Raw genomic sequence first — 12,832 nt, 5'->3', positions numbered from 1 at the left:
GCAGAGATTTAGACTAGGATTACATCTGCAGCATGCCAGCACCCACACTGGACCCCCTACAATTCGCCTACTGACACATCGATTAATAGATGACCCAATAGCCACAGCTCTACACACTGTCCTTACACACGTGAAGAAGAGGGATGCTTATGTGAGAATGCTGTTCTTGGACTACAGTACAGTATTCAACACCACCATTCCCTCCAGGCTCGACAAGAAGCTCAGAGACCTCGGCCTTCACCCTGCCTTGTGCAGCTGGATCCTGAACTTCCTGTCAGGTCGCCAGCAGGTGGTAAGAGTGGGCTCCCTCACCTCTGCCCCTCTGACGCCCAACACAGAAGCCCCCCAGGGTTGTGTCCTAAGCCCCCTCCTTTACTCTCTGTACACCCATGACTATGTCGCCACCCACTGCTCCAATCTGCTAATTAAATTTGCAGATGATGTTACATTGATTGGCCTAATCTCAAATAACATAGCGACCTATAGAGAAGAAGTCATCACCCTGACACAGTGGTGTCAAGAAAACAACCTCTCCCCCAATGTCACAAAAACGAAGGAGCTGGTGTGGACTGCAGGAGGAACGGAGACAGGTTAACCCCTATTGACATCAATGGATCTGAGGTTGAGAGGGTGAACAGCTTTAAGTTCCTCGGTATACACATCACCAAGGGCCTCACTTGGTCTGTACATACTGGCTGTGTGGTGAAAAAAGCACAACAGTGCCTCTTTCACCTCAGACGGTTGAAGAAGTTCGACATGAGTCCCCAGATGCTAAGAAGTTTCTACAGGGGCACAATTGAGAGCATCCTGACTGGCTGCATCACTGCCTGGTATGGGAACTGTACTTCCCTCAATCACAGGACTCTGCAGAGAATGGTGTGGACAGCCCAGCACATCTGGGGATGTGATCTTCCCACTATTCAGGACATTTACGGTGACAGATGTGTAAAAAGGACCCGTAGGACCATTGAGGACCCGAGTTACTCCAACCACAAACTGTTCCAGCTGCTACCATCCAGAAAATGGTACCGCAGCATTAAAGCCAGGACCAACAAGCTCTGGGAGAGCTTCTTCCACCAGACCATCAGACTGATTAACTCACACTGGCACAATTGTATTTCTATGTTATATTGACTATCCTGTTGTACATACTATTCATTATAAATTGCACATTAGGATGGAGATGTAAAGACTTTTACTCCTCATGTATGTGAAGGATGTAAGAAATAAAGTTAATTCAATTCAATGTACAGATGTTTTTATTCAATCCAATATGCTAATTTGAAAGAAAAAGTCAGAGTGAAATATTAATTTGTATATGGCTCTAAACTTTAAATGGCATATTTGCATATTGCATATTATTTTCCTATTAACATGTAATCATATGATCCAGGATATGGAACCCTGTCCCACAAATGACAAATGATACTAGCTCAATGGTTAATCTTAAACCTGAGACATTTTTGTTTTAATTTCATCCCAGGTAATGAAGGATATCAGGAGAAAGCAGATGTACTGTAAGCGTTAGGTCAGAACTAGTTCTAATTCCATTGTTTGACAGAGTAGTGCTGAGTCATTTAATAGCTTTCTCCTATTATCCATTCTGCAAGAGACAGGTTAACTTACAAATTACCAGGTTTATTCATTTATCTATACTTGTTCTGGTAGTAACATAATGATAAAGGGGATGTCATTGAGGAAGCAGAGTCCAGTTGTCTGCGAGTCCGTGAGCCTACCAGAGTCCCGTTGTCTGCGAGTCCGTCAGACTACCAGAATCCCACTGTCTGCGAGTCCCACTGTCTGCGAGTCCGTCAGACTACCGGGGTCCCGCTGTCTGAGAGTCCGTCGGACTACCGGAGTCCCGTTGTCTGCGAGTCCGTCAGACTACCAGAGTCCCGTTGTCTGCGAGTCCGTCAGACTACCAGAATCCCACTGTCTGCGAGTCCGTCAGAATACCAGAGTCCTGCTGTCTGCGAGTCCGTCAGACTACCGGGGTCCCGCTGTCTGCGAGTCAGTCAGACTACCCGAGTCCAGTTGTCTGCGAGTCCGTGAGACTACCCGAGTCCAGTTGTCTGCGAGTCCCGTTGTCTGCGAGTCCGTCGTCTGCGAGTCCGTCAGACTACCAGAGTCCTGCTGTCAGCGAGTCCGTCAGACTACCAGAGTCCCATTGTGTGCGAGTCCGTCAGACTACCAGAGTCCTACTGTCTGCGAGTCCGTCAGACTACCAGAGTCCCATTGTCTGCGAGTCTGTCAGACTACCCGAGTCCTGCTGTCAGCGAGTCTGTCAGACTACCAGAATCCCGCTGTCTGCGAGTCCGTCAGACTACCAGAGTCCTGCTGTCTGCGAGTCCGTCAGACTACCCGAGTCCCGCAGTCTGCGAGTCCGTCAGACTACCAGAGTCCCACTGAATGCGAGTCCATCAGACTACCAGAGTCCCACTGTCTGCGAGTCCGTCAGACTACCAGAGTCCCACTGAATGCGAGTCCATCAGACTACCAGAGTCCCACTGTCTGCGAGTCCGTCAGACTACCAGAGTCCCGCTGTCTGCGAGTCCGTCAGACTACCGGAGTCCCGCTGTCTGCGAGTCCGTCAGACTACCCGAGTCCCGCTGTCTGCGAGTCCGTCAGACTACCAGAGTCCAGTTGTCTGTGAGTCCGTCAGACTACCGGAGTCCTGCTGTCTGCGAGTCCGTCAGACTACCAGAGTCCCACTGAATGCGAGTCCATCAGACTACCAGAGTCCCACTGTCTGCGAGTCCGTCAGACTACCAGAGTCCCACTGTCTGCGAGTCCGTCAAACTACCAGAGTCCAGTTGTCTGCGAGTCCGTCAGACTACCAGAGTCCAGTTGTCTGCGAGTCCGTCAGACTACCAGAGTCCAGTTGTCTGCGAGTCCATCAGACTACCCGAGTCCCGCTGTCTGCGAGTCCGTCAGACTACCAGAGTCCCACTGAATGCGAGTCCATCAGACTACCAGAGTCCCACTGTCTGCGAGTCCGTCAGACTACCAGAGTCCCACTGTCTGCGAGTCCGTCAGACTACCAGAGTCCAGTTGTCTGCGAGTCCGTCAGACTACCAGAGTCCCACTGAATGCGGGTCCGTCAGACTACCAGAGTCCAGTTGTCTGCGAGTCCGTCAGACTACCAGAGTCCAGTTGTCTGCGAGTCCGTCAGACTACCAGAGTCCTGCTGTCAGCGAGTCCATCAGACTACCCGAGTCCCACTGTCTGCGAGTCCGTCAGACTACCAGAATCCCACTGTCTGCGAGTCCGTCAGACTGCTGGAGGCTGGAGGTGCAAAGGTGTTGAAGGACTGATCGTGTGTGTGATTGGGTGGGTGAGAGGGAGGAAAGGGGCTCATTTTGCTGTTGCTGTTTTGTTGCTTGCTGTGTTCTATGCTGTTGTGTTCTGTGTTGTTTTGCTGAGCATTGTGGACGTGTTACGTTGGCGCCGGAATGTATGGCAACACTTGCGGGCTGTTCCCAGCACATCCGTTAGTGGTGGTTGCTAACGCAATGATGAATTTCACTCTACGTTTAAATGTACATGTGATAAATAAGTGAATTTGAATATGAATCTGATAATCATTTCTCTCTCTCTCTCTCTCTCTTTCTCTCAGTCAGACACACACACACACACACACACACACACACACACACACACACACACATCCTATTGACCTTTTGGATCATCTTAGAACCTCAAGAAGATAATTTCTTGAGAAGATTTATTTGAGTAAATATATGAGCTTTTCTTCAGTTCTAAACTACCAGGCCATACTCCATAGAGTATGTTAGTGTTAGTGATCGGGATGGAATGAGGGCAGACTGGGCAGATTCCGTTTGTTTTCCTTGGAGGGAAGAAGGCTGAGTGGGAACCTGTTTAATTGATTGATTAGATTTGTTTTCAGAACAGAATCACAGAGTCAGACTACCTTGACTTGGACCAGGATTCAATTCAAAATTAAAAAAAAGAAAACATTTTAAAGTGAATCACACTGAATTTCATGTGGGGCCAACTTACACTCCTGGTAAGATAAATGCAATCTGTGTACACAATAACAAAATGTACCCACAAGGCGTGGAGCTACACTGTGTAAACTGAATTAAGTAGGGTATCATTCAAGCTTCAGACAAGTGGAAATATACATTTTAACAACTGGGTTGGCAGTGTAATTTATTCCTTCCACACCACCTCCTACAAGTATCAGAAAAGAGTGTGTAGACCTTGACAGATACCTATAGAGACCACTGCCTCTTGCAGCGATTATGTTCTTTTCATCAGTAAAATCTGGATTAAGTAGGCTATGTAGTCATGTGTGCCTTGTCCCATCAAGTCTGGATCTTTGGACATCCCCTTTGGTCTTGGCTTGCTGCATTTGAAAATATTGGATGTAAGTTGATCTAAGTTGTTCCCTCTAAGCTGCGTGGGTGTGGAGCTGTGCAGTAACCAAAATGCTCCCACGCACATAGCACTTGTTGCCATGCAGCTGGAATTTTCTTTCATACAATGTCAATATAATTTTGAAATCTGTTAATATAATTGTGAAATACCCTCTAATTAATTATGTGTTAATGAATATAATCCATAGATTTTCTAAATAATAAACTTACCACAACCTTTACTTTGAAACATTTTACAAACTTCAACATATTTACAACGAGAGTGTTTCAAATTACAACCCTGTTACAAATTGTAACAATAAACACAGAATGGAAGTCAATAGCTCATTGTTAATAACCAATAAGCCCACTGAATGCTGATGCTAGCCAGTTAAAACATTTTACTTTTGCCATTGTGCCTGTAAGTTGTTTTTACTGCCTGACATCATTTACTTTTGTTGTGAGTTGTAGTTTGTGTTTGTTTGATATGAAAAATTCTATAAATAATTCTGGAAATTTCATTATACCCTTCAATTAATATATAAAACGAAAAATATGTGATTTTTCAGTTTTCATTCTTAACATTCATAGTATACATATTACAAAAAAAATTAAAGTTCCACACAGATTTCAGGCCATGTAAAAATCTCCTGCTCAATGCAGCTGTAAAAAATTAGGGGGTCATTGGTTGACTTTTATATTCCTTATACCCACAGTTGCTTCTAATAAATCCCTTGCACACTTCATCAATTGGCTCTGAGGCTTTATGGTTGCTTACTGTAATGGAGACATGTCAGCTTACTGAGACTTAATGCTTACTTTTTCTCTGGGCTATACGAGCTACTTCATCCCATTCCATAGCAACCCAAGATCAACCCTTGGTTACTAATGGGCCTAGTTTGACAGATTACATTTGCTCATATTCTTGTTTCTTGCTTGTAGTTTAATGTACAGTATTTTTAGCTATTAATAAAGGTACAGTATTTATTAATTGGATTTCCAATACCCATATTGTTTTGCATTCAGTGTTAAAGTTCTGCATGCTGTGAACTGCAATTACCTGTAAAAAGCATTTTGTTAAGATGTTATCTTCTTTAAAAATAGATACCCGCTCTGAAAAATGACCTGAAAAGTAAAAGCTTCTGCCAAACCACTGAAAGGTTGGCTGATTTTGCAAATTGCCTGGATCTCTACAGCTAGGTGACATGAATAAGTGTGCAGGCTTAATTACATTTCAGCATGGCATCACTGTGTGGCAATGAGTGGCCGGCGTCTGACTGATTTGTGCAGGCCAATAATCTTCCCTCAATAGACTTCACTGAAACAATTCTCTTGCACTGTCACATTGAGATTTCAGGACCTGCACTGTAACACCAACTGTTTTCCAATCAGTTCAAAAGGTTGAAACAGTCAGGACTTTATCCCATGGAGCACAGGAAAATGAGGGAAATCTTATAGAGGTATACAAAATTATGAGGGGTATCGATTGGGTAAATACAAGCAGGCACTTCCCCTTCAGGTTGAGTGAGACCAGAACTGGAGGTCATAGGTTTAGGGTGAAAGGTGAAATATTTAGGAGGAATCTGAGGAAGAACTACTTCACTCACAGGGAGATGCAAGTGTGGAATGAGCTGCCAGCAGATGTGATAGATGTGGGTTCAACCTAACATTTAAGAGACATTTGGTTAGATACATGGTTGAGAGGGATATGGAGGGGCTGTGGTCTGGTGCAGAGATGGGAGGAGGCAGAAAACTAGGCTGGCATGGAACGGATGGGCTGAAAGACCTGTTTCAGTGCTCTAGTACTCTTTGAGTTCAGTGACTCTCAAAGAGAGCTTGAGGTTGCTCTGAGGTTATGAAAGCACTACAGAAATGCAGATTTTTCTTTAGACAGACTATCTTAAAATTAAGACGGTACTTATTTATTAAGGTTGCAGTTATTCCTAATACATTCACAACGTGTCACTGCACTAAAGGCCTGTATTTTTTTCAGGAGGTGGAGAATGTCACAGTTATTTACTGTACACAGGACAGCAATATCAGATGCCTGATGATGGTGAGGAGTGATATCTGGGGCGAACTCTGACACTAGTGGAGCCATACCCACTGGAACTGTTGCTATGTGATTCCTCGAAATCTCCTAAATCATTTGCGCAGGGTTCCTCGGGTGCATTCCATCGAAGGCGCAGTGGGCATGCTGGAATCCATACAGGGTTGGGGGGCTGGCCCCTGCAGACCAGCTCTCCCATCAATGCTGCCCTCCAGTGTTCGCTCCCTGGAGGAGAAGCTGGATGGCCCTCGTCTATGGCTGACCCAGTGCAAGGTGGAGAACTGCTGCATGCTTGTTGTTGCAGAAGCTTGGCTCCAGGACAACATCCCGTGCACCATCACTCTTCAGGTCGAGTTACTGAGTCACTTGTGTGAACACTATGTTGTGAGTGTGCGTTCAGTTGCAACTATGTGCACTGTGTGAGACTGTATGTATTGTACTTTGCACTTTGGCCACGGAAGAGTGCTGTTTCGTTTAGCTGTATACATGTATATAGTTGAATAACAAACTTGAACTTGAGAGAAGGGAAAGAGAATTTAAATAAGATGCATAAAATTCTGAAAAATTCAGCAGCCCTGACAAACACCAGAAGAGAGAAACAAAATTAATCTTTCTAATGAACTCTTTAATTAGATGAGCATTAAGTTTAGAACATAAAACATAGCAAATTACAGCACAGTACAGGCCCTTCGGCCCACAATGCTGTGCTGACCTTTTAACCTACTCTTAAGATCAATCCTACCCTTCCTTCCTACATAAAGTAACTCTCCATTTTTCTACCATCCATGTGCCTATCAAAGAGTTTCTTGAATTTTCCCAAATGTATCTGCCTCTACTATTACCCATAACTCTTTGTGTAACAGCTTACCTCTGAAATCCCCTATACCTCCAATTACCTTAAGATTATGAACCTGTGTCCTTTTTTGAAAAATTATCACTACAGTATTGCCCAATTCTGTTTTTTTCCAATATCCAAAGTTGGTTTGAATTACCAGCATGCTTCTCAACTCTTGTACTCCACGCATTGGCTCTGTCTTTGGAAACCATGCCTTCAACTTTAGCTTCAATTCTCCTTTAAATATTCTCTAAAACTTACCTTCAGTTCAAGTGCTTGGTCTCCTGTCCTAGGTAGGCAACAGTCAATATAATCGAAGACCCTCCCCTCCCCAGGACATTCCCTCTTCTCCCCTCTCCCATTGGGCAGTAGATACAAAACCCTGAAAGCACGTACCTCCAGGTTCAAGGATAGCTTCTATCCCACTGTCATCAGACGACTGAGGAAAGAGGGATGAGGTACTGCACATTGGTGGAGCAGTGTAATGTTTTCCAATTCTTGCCGCTGTCTGTAAGGAGTGTGTATGTTCTTGCCATAAACATATAGGTTTCATCTGGGTATTCCAACAACATGCGCTTAGGGTTGGGGTTAGTGAGATGTGGGCGTGTTGGTTTAGCACCAGAGGCATGGCAAACACCGGCAGGCTGCCCCCAGCCATCCTCAGACCGTGTTGATCGTTGATGCAAATGATGCACTTCACTGTATAGTATGCTTCAATGCTTTGTTGCACATCTGTCAAATAAAGTTAATCTTTTATAACCAGCAATCTTCTGTGCCTCATTACGGCCTTGCACCGTATTGCCTGCCTGCACTGCACTTTCTCTGTAGCCGTAACACTTTATTCTGCATTCTGTTACCGTTTTCCCTTGTACCACCTCAGGGCATGATTATGAAATGATCTGTTTGGATGGCATGCAAAGCAAAGCTTCTCACCCTACCTCAGTACATCTGACAATAATAAATCAACATACCAGTTTATTAATTTAAATAATCCTTCAATGGCTCAGGGTCAGATTGTGTTTGATATTGCTCAGGTCAAGCTCCTTTGATATTTTACCACAATAAGGTCACCGTATAAATTCAGGTCTGTTGATGTAAAATAGAATGCTGAAACCCTGGTTATAAAAAAAAACTCAAATTTTTGGGTCCAACATCTTGAATGCAAAAAAAAGAAAAAGAATTGCTTTAAATTGATTCCTTAATACGCACATCACATTTCACTGGATTACTAAACTTTGAACCCCATTTTCCATATATGGTTATCATGATCGGTGATTCAAGGGGTACGTTTTGATGTACGTGTGATTACTAAATAGATCTAAATCTAAATCTAAATCTGGATACCTCAGGCTGGGCCAGGCCATCCAAGAGTTGCCCCAAGAGGCAGAGCAGGTTGCAATTGGTGACTTAGGGGGTAGATCCTGGAACCTTTTCCTGGGCCCCTTATCAAGGCCTTTCGAATGTTTTACTATCTTGATAGTTTCCACAGAACAATTGGACTGAATATAGTAAAGATTCATGGGAGTCATCAACCAATTTCAATTCTAACGCAACGTCAATTTACTTTTTTTTTCCATAGAGATACAGCACAGTAACAGATCTTTCCGGCTTAACGTGTGGACACCAAAGTGTGATGTTTCCTACGTTGATGACTGTTTCAATGTTGAAATTGGGAAATGAACTATCAACTGCAATCTGACATCACTGATCTCTCTCGCATTTATCGCTCTGCTTATTCCTAGTGAGGCTGCAGTTCTGGAAAGAGACAAAGCTCAGAGCTATTCTGTTTCAAAATAATACTCATTGCAGGTGTTGGGACTCAGGGCCATTGATTTATCCAGCACAGAAACAAGCTCTTCAACCCAACACTCTGATGCTGATCAAGCTGACAAGCTGTACTGTTCCCATTTGCCAGTACATGGCCCATATTCACTAAGACTTTCCTCCCTATGCATCTGTCCAAATGTCTTTTAAAGGTTGTACCCATCTCTACCACTTCCTCTGGCCTACAGGTGTCCCCCCGCTTTTCGAACGTTCGCTTTACGAAACCTCACTGTTACGAAAGACCTACATTAGTACCCTGTTTTCACTTTCAGAAGGTGTTTTCACTGTTACGAAGAAAGGCAGCGCACGATAAAAGGCAGCGCGCACCCCGAGCAGCCGCTCGCCCCCCGGATTCGGAACGGCATTGCTTAAACACGAGCCTGTGAGCAGCCGTTTGCAAGATGAGTTCTAAGGTGTTGGAAAAGCCTGAAAGCTCGTAAGGGTGTTACACTTAGCGTAAAACTAGACATATGTAAGCATTTCGATCGTGGTGAACGAAGCAAGGACAAGCAACACACATCAAAGTTGCTGGTGAACGCATCAGGACTGACGAAGGGTCTCGGCCTGAAACGTCAACTGTACTTCTTCCTAGAGATGCTGCCTGGCCTACTGCGCTCACCAGCAACTTTTGATGTGTGTTGCTTGAATTTCCAGCATCTGCAGAATTCCTGTTGTTTGCGAAGCAAGAACAAAGTGAGTTTGGCTTGTGGAAGCTGACAAAGATGATGTTGAAGAGGTTTTGGCATCCCATGACGAAGAGCTGATAGATGAAGAGCTGATGCAATTGGTAGAGGAAAGGATAACAATCGAAACCGAATTCAACCGAGTGCAGAAAGTGAAGCAACTGTGTGAGATTTTTGCTGCAATGATAAAGTACGACTTTAATTTTGAAAGGGTACGTAGGTTTAGGGGATATTTGGAGGATGTTTTGAGTCCTTACAAAGAGCTGTCTGATATAAAAATGCTCGAGGCTCAGCAGTCAAGCAAGCCTTCCACATCAGCCACAGCAGACGATGAACCTCGACCTTCGAAATCGAGGCAGACAGTCATAGGAGAAGATGAGATAACACGCTCGTGTCCCACCACCCCAACCCCCGGGCCCTGGACAGATACTGTACCGATTCGCGGAGAATGCAGGGGTAGCCGGGAGGCACACAGCACATCTTTAAGAAAAAAGCCAAAATAAACATGCTAATTAATTAGGTGCTGCCTAGCACGTAATTCTCGGCCCAGATCAGTGCCGATGCAATCGGCAATCGCCTCTGATCTGTGCCGACATTTACGTGCCGGACAGCACCTAATTAATTAGCATGTTTATTTCGGCTTTTTTCTTAACGATGTGATGTGCTGTGTGTCTTCGCGGCAATGTATCCGGTCGGCGGCCTGGAGGGTGGGGTCCACTGCATCACCCAGCCTGTGACGACTCAGTCTAACACACCATCATCAGTGCGCTCTGCGCTGTCCCAATTCTGGAAAGTGATACTACACTGTACATTCATTATTTCTACTTTATATAGGCTGTGTATTTTTACATGCTATTTGGTAGATCTGGCAGCTTCATAGTTTAAAGGTTACTGGAGAGCACGTTTATGCCAACAGCGCTTGCGTGAGATTTTCTGCCGAGAGCGCTTGCGTGAGATTTTCGCTACGGAGATCTGTGCAGGCAATTGTTGTAGAGAAGTATTTCTACTTTATATAGGCTGTGTATTTATCATATCATTCCTGCTTTTACTATATGTTACTGTTATTTTAGGTTTTATGTGTTATTTGGCATGATTTGGTAGGTTATTTTTGGGTCTGCGAACGCTCACAAAGTTTTCCCATATAAATAAATGGTAATTGCTTCTTCGCTTTACGACATTTTGGCTTACGAACCGTTTCATAGGAATGCTCTACCTTCAGATGGCAGGGGAAACCTGTACTTCCATGTCCTATTTCTGAGCAAATCAGATGGCTAGAGAATGTTACCCCAGAGAGGGTTGTTCTGTGCCACCTGATGGAGTGGTGGAATCAAATTCCACAAACATTCAAAAGGTGATTAGATTTGAGATTGAAGGGAACCAGTTTGCAGATTCTGGCAAAAAGGCAAGGATGCGGGACCAAAGCAGAGAGTCATTACAAAAGCCAACACAGACACATTGGTTGAACGACCTCCATCTGTGTTATAGGGAATTCTTGTCAGGGAGATATTTGCCACGGGTTACCAACGCAATTATATGGAGAGTAACCAATGTTTGCTGGAGCAGAATATTTATTTCCAGGCAACAGACAAAGAGGCGAATCCACCAGTGTAAAGTTTTTCTTGCTTCTCTTCCAAACTTCTCTGATTTCCAGGAGCTACAAAGCACAATCTGTCTCCCCAACATGACGTACAGCATTTTGCCAGCCATCTCCTCGTTAAAGTCATTCACAACACTAACATTATGTGGTGGAATGAAATGTTTTTTTTGTTCAGAATACATTCACTCCAACTGAACACTATCAAGCAAATATTAGTATTGGTATTGGTTTCCCAATGCCAATAGCCAGTAGCTAATTAAATGTAATAATTTGCACTGAAGTACAAGATCACAACAAAGTAATTATGTGATCAAGAAACCATCTTATACAATAGGTCTACTCAAGATTCTGATAACTGCAGGATAAAAACCATCCTTGACCCTGGTTCAGAGGAGTGTGTGCCATATGCAGGCAATTGGGACTAACTTGGTGGGCACCATGGTATATTACTCTGACTCTGTGAATATGGTTGGTGTTGTTTGACAAATATTGCGAGAGTGGATCTGCAACGAAGGGTTACCAGATCATTTCTGGAATATACGTTTGTCAGATGATGCTACAGAGGGTTGTAGGCTCAGGCAGCTCCATCACATGCTCAGTCGAGGACATCTTCAAAAGGCAACACCTCAAGATTCAAGACTGTTCATTGTCACTCTTCAGTACAGGAGTGTAAAGGAGAACAAAATGATTGTTACTCTGGATTCGATGCAGCATAAAAAACATAATATAAGTGTAAAATACATCTTATAAAATACAAATGTACAGGAGAACAGCATCCATCATTAAGGATTCTCACCATCCAGGACATGCCCATTTTACTTTTCTACCATCAGGGAGAAGGTACAGGAACCTGAAGACACCACACACTCCACACTTAAGAACCAGTTTCTTCCCCTGGGCCATCAGATTTCTGAGTGGCCCATGAACACTACCTCGTCATTTCGCTCTCCTTTTTCACTCCTTATTATTTTTATTGCAATTTATAGCTTTTCTATGTCTTCCACTGCAGTGCGGCCTCAAAAACGACAAATTTCATGACGTACGTCGGTGATAACAAACTTGACCCGATTCTGATTCTCACTCGGAACAGTCGAAGCCTGAGCGCTCCTGCCTGAGAGGTGATCTAGATGAAACATATAAAATTTGTCAGCAGCTTTACTGGGTGGACTTGGAGTTGATGTTTCTCCTGGCTGGAATATTTAGAAGCACAAGGCCATAAGACATAGGAGCAGAATTAGGCCATTGGGCCCATCAATGCTCTGCCATTCAATCGTGGCTGATTTATTATCCCTCTCAACTCCATTCTCCCGCCATCTCTCCACAACATTTGACTCCCTGACTAATCAAGAACCTCCACTTTAAATATACCCAATGACTAGCCATCAGTGGCAATGAATTCCACAGATTCACTACTCTCTGGTAAAGAAATTTACGCCCCTCCAGCCTGACGTTGTGACCTCTGGT

The 12,832-nt window shown here is 44.1% G+C and overlaps 1 protein-coding gene across 1 annotated transcript; it reads left to right on the top strand.

Moving 5' to 3' along the window:
• The first annotated feature begins 1,687 nt into the window (after positions 1-1,687).
• LOC134352253 (keratin-associated protein 16-1-like) lies at positions 1,688-6,611 on the top strand. Its single transcript, XM_063059546.1, has 2 exons — positions 1,688-5,539; positions 6,373-6,611. The coding sequence occupies exon 1, from the start codon at positions 1,688-1,690 to the stop codon at positions 2,651-2,653; it is 966 nt and encodes a 321-aa protein (XP_062915616.1). The 3' UTR covers positions 2,654-5,539; positions 6,373-6,611.
• Positions 6,612-12,832: the final 6,221 nt, after the last annotated feature.

This window comes from Mobula hypostoma, chromosome 9 (assembly GCF_963921235.1).
Source record: "Mobula hypostoma chromosome 9, sMobHyp1.1, whole genome shotgun sequence".
Classification (NCBI taxonomy): domain Eukaryota; kingdom Metazoa; phylum Chordata; class Chondrichthyes; order Myliobatiformes; family Myliobatidae; genus Mobula; species Mobula hypostoma.
Note: the sequence above shows the minus strand (reverse complement) of the source record. Positions and strands in the feature narration are given on the sequence as shown.

Coding starts and splice junctions, on each gene's coding strand:
- LOC134352253 (XM_063059546.1), top strand. CDS start 1,688: ATGTCATTGAGGAAGCAGAGTCCAGTTGTCTGCGAGTCCGTGAGCCTA.